Source organism: Bombus huntii, unplaced genomic scaffold (genome assembly GCF_024542735.1).
Source record: "Bombus huntii isolate Logan2020A unplaced genomic scaffold, iyBomHunt1.1 ctg00000096.1, whole genome shotgun sequence".
In the NCBI taxonomy this organism is placed as follows: Eukaryota; Metazoa; Arthropoda; class Insecta; order Hymenoptera; family Apidae; genus Bombus; species Bombus huntii.
Window position 1 is genome coordinate 158860 of NW_026099351.1, and position 5125 is coordinate 163984.

The following is a 5125-nucleotide window of genomic DNA, read 5'->3' on the forward strand; positions in this document are numbered from 1 at the left end:
CTTGTAAATTCGACCAATCGCGGGGAGACGTACTCGCGAGGAGAGTCGTCAACGGGGGTCGTAAATCCCCGTTACGATTATAACAATCGACACCACGAATTGATCGATCCCCTGATTTCCTTTGAGAAAATGAGGGGTGATTGAGTTGGTATAACACTGGGATTCACAGTATTATAAAGTATATATTTCCAAGCACTTAGTTACAAAAGATTTGCGTGAAGAATGCGACTCTCGCGCTATGTGCAGACTGCCGCGTTAGGCGTTAGTTGGTAGATCGTCGCGTTAGGCGTTAGTTGGGAGACCGTCGCGTTAGGCGTTAGTTGGGAGACTGTCGCGTTAGGCGTTAGCTGGTAGACCGTTTGTCGCTCTTTTGTTTAATACGGAAGAAAGTTCGGTGTGGGTGTGCCCCTGTGCATAAAGAACGCGGATTCGTTGGTCCCACTTTCGTTAGGAAAAGTGAGGGTAACGAACCGCGGTGTCGATTGGTCATGCTGCACTACTGCTCGAAGGGATGAGTAGGGAGTCTTCTACCATCGTGGTGCGTAAATGACTGTGTGTATGAGAAAACCTAGCCTGTTTTATTACAGGGCTATTCGGGTTTTCCTAATGGGTGCATACCCGCTTTCTCCGCGTTTTAAAGGCGACTAATAAACCCAAGGACACCTCTAAAACCGACTGTGTTTCGAGCATATTTTGGCTTGCAATTCTTCAAGACAATCGGATTGAAGACATATGGCGAAACAATGCAGGGAAATGAAAGTTATGGTGGGTCCTTAGGTTTATTGAGGGTCGAAGTGCCGTTACGCAGGTCGGTTGTTGTCCGGTCGCGCGGGCTGGCGAGCAGATGTTTTAGGCGTCGTAACATCCTCCCCCCGTTGAGAGGGCACCGATCAAATTCTGGCTGTGGAGTCTGGTGTGTCGTTGGTGACCTCCTTCGCTCCGTGTGGGCGTTCGGCCTCGTCTGGATCTGGGTGGATGGGTAAGGGGACCAGTCTTTTGACGCCGCGGTCCAGGATGCTTGTTGCCGTCTGCACGGTAGCGGTCCGGATGATTCCGTCGGCTCCTGGATGGACCTTGATTACGCGGCCCAAAGGCCACTGCATAGAGGGCACGTTGTCCTCCCTGAGGATTACTACGGTGCCTTCATGAATGTTGTGTTTGCCCTTGTCCCATTTGCTGCGGCGGGTTAACTCGTTTAGGTATTCTCGATACCATCGGCTCCAGAAGTGCTGCTTAATCTGGTGAATGCGCTGCCAACTGGATAGCCGTCCTGATGGAACTGTCCTGAAATCACGCTCCCGTAAACTGGTTAGGGTATCACCGATTAGAAAATGACCGGGAGTGAGGACAGGGGGATCTTTCGGATCGGATGAGATGGGAGTCAGTGGGCGTGAATTGAGAATGGCCTCAATTTCGATCACAAGGGTGTTGAGGTGTTCAAAGGTCAGGAGCTCCGTGCCGACCACGCGGATGAGATGGCGTTTGAACGATTTAACTGCGGCTTCCCATAAGCCGCCAAAATGTGGTGAGTTCGGAGGATTAAAACGCCATTGTATTTGTCGGTCGGCGAGAAAATTCTGTACCCTATCCTGGTGGTCGTCGGACTGCAATAGGGTCCGGAGTTCTTGCAGCTCCCGATTAGCCCCGACGAAATTGGTGCCGTTGTCGGTGAGGATCGTTGCGCAGTATCCTCGCCGCGAGATGAAACGGCGTAGCGCGGCCAAGAAGGCGTCGGTGGTTAGGTCGCTGACTAACTCTATGTGGACCGCCTTTGTCGCCAGACAAACGAATATGGCGGCGTACGTCTTGATTTTACGTCGGTTGCGGTCCCTCCTCTCCTTGATGTAGAATGGGCCGCAGTAGTCGATTCCGACGTTCCTGAACGGCCGCGATTCGGTAATACGCGCCTCTGGCAAATCACCCATCAAGTATTCCACTGGTGGAGGGTTGGCTCTGCAGCAGCGGACGCACCTTCTGAGAGTGCGCCATACCTGGCTACGGCCGTCGATCGGTCAATAGCGCAGTCTCATCGCGTATAGGGTAGCTTGGGTCCCTGTGTGATGATTGTTCCGGTGCTCTTGTTCTATAATTAGCTCTGTCACCGGGGATTTCGGTAGGATGATCGGGTGTTTTTGGCTGAAGGGTATGGCGGAGTTGGTTAGTCGCCCTCCTACCCGGAGTAGCCCATCTTCGTCGAGGAAGGGGTTTAATGGCTGTAGTTTCCCTCCAACGTCCTCGCTTCGATTTTTTTGGAGGATCCGAATTTCAGGCGCGAAATGCTGGGATTGTAAGATTTTTATTAGCCTGTTGTGCGCTGCGGTCAGTTCGTCTGTGGTGAGATGGGCAGTTCGGTGTTGCTTATGTCTCCATCGAAGACACCGGGCGACGATTCTTATTAGTCTTGGCCAAGACGAGTAGCGATGGAGGAGAGTGTTGTCGTTAACACTCGTCCTCAGACAGATCGTCTTCTTTTGCTCCGGGAGGTCGACTACCGGTATCGGGCTCCAAACCGGCCAATAGCTTTCGCTTTGCAGGAGCCACCTTGGCCCGTTTTTCCAAATGGACGGACATAGGAATTCCTTGGGCGTCTGGCCTCGGGAGATGAGATCCGCTGGATTATCGTCGGTAGGCACATGACGCCAGTCGGAGATATTGGTCTTGGTCTGTATCTCAGCGACTCGATTCGCCACAAATGTTTTCAAGGTGTGCGGCGAAGACCTGATCCAATGGAGTACGATGGTGGAGTCAGTCCAGTAGACTATCCGCGATATCTTGGTCGTCAGGGCCTGTTGTATTGACGAAATCAAGGACGTCAAAATAAGTGCCCCACTTAATTCGAGACGTGGTATGGAGAGCGATTTGAGCGGCGCTACCTTCGACCGCGCCGTGAGGAGTCGAGTCCAAATATTGTTCTTTCGGTCAGTCGTCCGCACGTAGACGCACGCCCCATATGCCCTTTCGCTAGCGTCACAGAATCCGTGGAGCTCAATTTTCGTTGCGGATTCTAGGATGGTCTTCCGAGGGAACCTTACCGCATTTAACAACGGCAATTGGGTGTGGTATTTGATCCATGCTGTGTGTACGTCTGACGGAAGGGATTCGTCCCAATCTACCTTCAATGTCCAGACTTGTTGCAAAATCATTTTTGCTCGAACGATTACCGGCGCGAGCAATCCTAGTGGATCATATATTTGTGCGATGACTGAGCTGATTGATCGCTTTGTGATTCGGGAAGTGTCACTGTTCGTCTTGACCGAATATAGTATGGTATCGTCGGCTGAATCCCAAAAGACGCCGAGTGTTTTTAACGTGGATGACTCACCGAGATGTAATTTCTGCTTGGTGTCTTCCTCAGGTAGCCCTCTCAGCAGATCCCGATCGTTTGAGGCCCATTTGCGGATATTTAGACCGGCTAGCTTAAGTAATCTCGTGAGATCATTCCTGATTGATAGGGCTTCGTCCTTCGTATCGGCTCCGGTCAACGCATCGTCGACATAGAAGTCTCGCCGTAGGATCTGCGCTGCTCTCGGAAATCGAGGTCCCTCGTCCTCTGCCAACTGTTTGAGACATCGGATGGCCAGATACGGGGCTGCGGATAGACCGAACGTTACGGTGTTGAGTCGGTAAGTTTCGATCTCTCCGTTGTCGGCACGCCACAGAATCTTTTGGTAGGGACGATCTTCTGGACGTAGGAGGAATTGGCGGTACATCTTCTCGATGTCGCCGGTAAGGACATATTGAAATGACCGGAATCTCAATAGGATGTTCCTCAGGTCTTCTTGTAATTTCGGACCCGTATGAAGGGCGTCGTTTAGAGACACTCCCGTGGTACTTGAAGCTGAGCCGTCGAACACAACCCGTAGCTTGGTGGTGTCGCTCGATTCCTTGGTCACGCCGTGATGTGGTAAATAATATCCGTGGTCGGTGGCGTGAACCGTGTTGATCTTTGTCATGTGACCCAAGTCTAAATATTCTTGAATCACAGCACTATACGCCGTTTCATATTGTTTGTCGCGTTGGAATCGGCGATGAAGAGAGGCGAGCCTGCTCATTGCAGTGGCCTTCGATGACCCTAGTGAGGAAAGCTTTTCGTTGAACGGTAATGCAACGATGTATCTGCCTTCCTTGGTTCGTCGGACATGGTTTCGGAAATGTTCTTCACATAGTCGTTCCGATTCCGAAAGATGAGTAGTGGCCTGTCCCTCGTCGATCTCCCAAAACCGTGCGAGGTCCTCTTGCAGAGCCGTTGTGGTTGCGTGGAACGTATTTATCGCGGTTTGGGACGTGGGACTCCCCCCGATTACCCAGCCGAAGCGTGTTTTTTGTAGACGTAGTTCAGGTTCGCCTGGTTGTGCCAGATTGACCTGCCCGATACACAGCGACGCGAATGTTGATCCGGTACTAAGTAAAACATCGATCGGGGCTGGGCAATGGAATTGTGGATCGGCTAGATGAATATTTCTGGGTAATCCCAGACTCGAGGGATCGATGGGCTCGCTTGGTACGAGGATCGATATGGCCGGGATAACAAGAAATCTCAATGTCTTCTTGTACTCGCCGTCCGTCGACGTGATGGTGGCCGTGGTGTAACGTTTTGCCGTGGTGCTCAAATTGTCGAGGGCTCCGATCTGGATCGCACATCTCCTTTGCCTTATACCGAGGGAGTTCGCGAGCCTGTCGGTCATGAAGTTCATGCTCGACCCAGTGTCGAGTAAGGCTCGGGCTCGGATTGGTTGTGCCTGTTTGTTCAAAACCTTGATCTGTGCTGTGGCCAACAGATCATAATGCAGAGGGGTGTGGGGAGATGTGTTTGTTAGTCCGATCCCCCTTGCTGTCGTAGTCTCGGACAGTCAGTTTTGCCCCGGTTGGGACTTGGATGAAGAGGTTGGGGTGGTGTTCCGGATCCGGGCTGAGCGTGACTCGTACGAGGAATGCTCTTTCGTACCTCTTGGAACCGAAGATGTATGCTTCCGTGAAGTATCGGATGTTCGCCTCGATTTGTGGGACGACCGCGACTTCGATGATCCCGATGGGGATTGTTCGGTGGAGGCTCGCTTGTGTGATGAACGACTGCCCGACGATCGACCGCTCGGTGCGCGACTGCCCGACGACCGACCGCTCGATG

At 52.2% G+C, this 5125-nt stretch overlaps 2 protein-coding genes across 2 annotated transcripts; both read right to left on the reverse strand.

The window, feature by feature from the left end:
• Nucleotides 1–890: 890 nt before the first annotated feature.
• LOC126876810 (uncharacterized) lies at nucleotides 891–1925 on the reverse strand. Its single transcript, XM_050639676.1, has one exon. It carries the CDS (start codon nucleotides 1923–1925, stop codon nucleotides 891–893), a length of 1035 nt encoding a protein of 344 aa, XP_050495633.1.
• Nucleotides 1926–2012: 87 nt separating this feature from the next.
• Nucleotides 2013–4694, reverse strand: LOC126876811 (uncharacterized). Its single transcript, XM_050639677.1, has one exon. It carries the CDS (start codon nucleotides 4692–4694, stop codon nucleotides 2013–2015), a length of 2682 nt encoding a protein of 893 aa, XP_050495634.1.
• Between the last annotated feature and the right edge of the window lie 431 nt (nucleotides 4695–5125).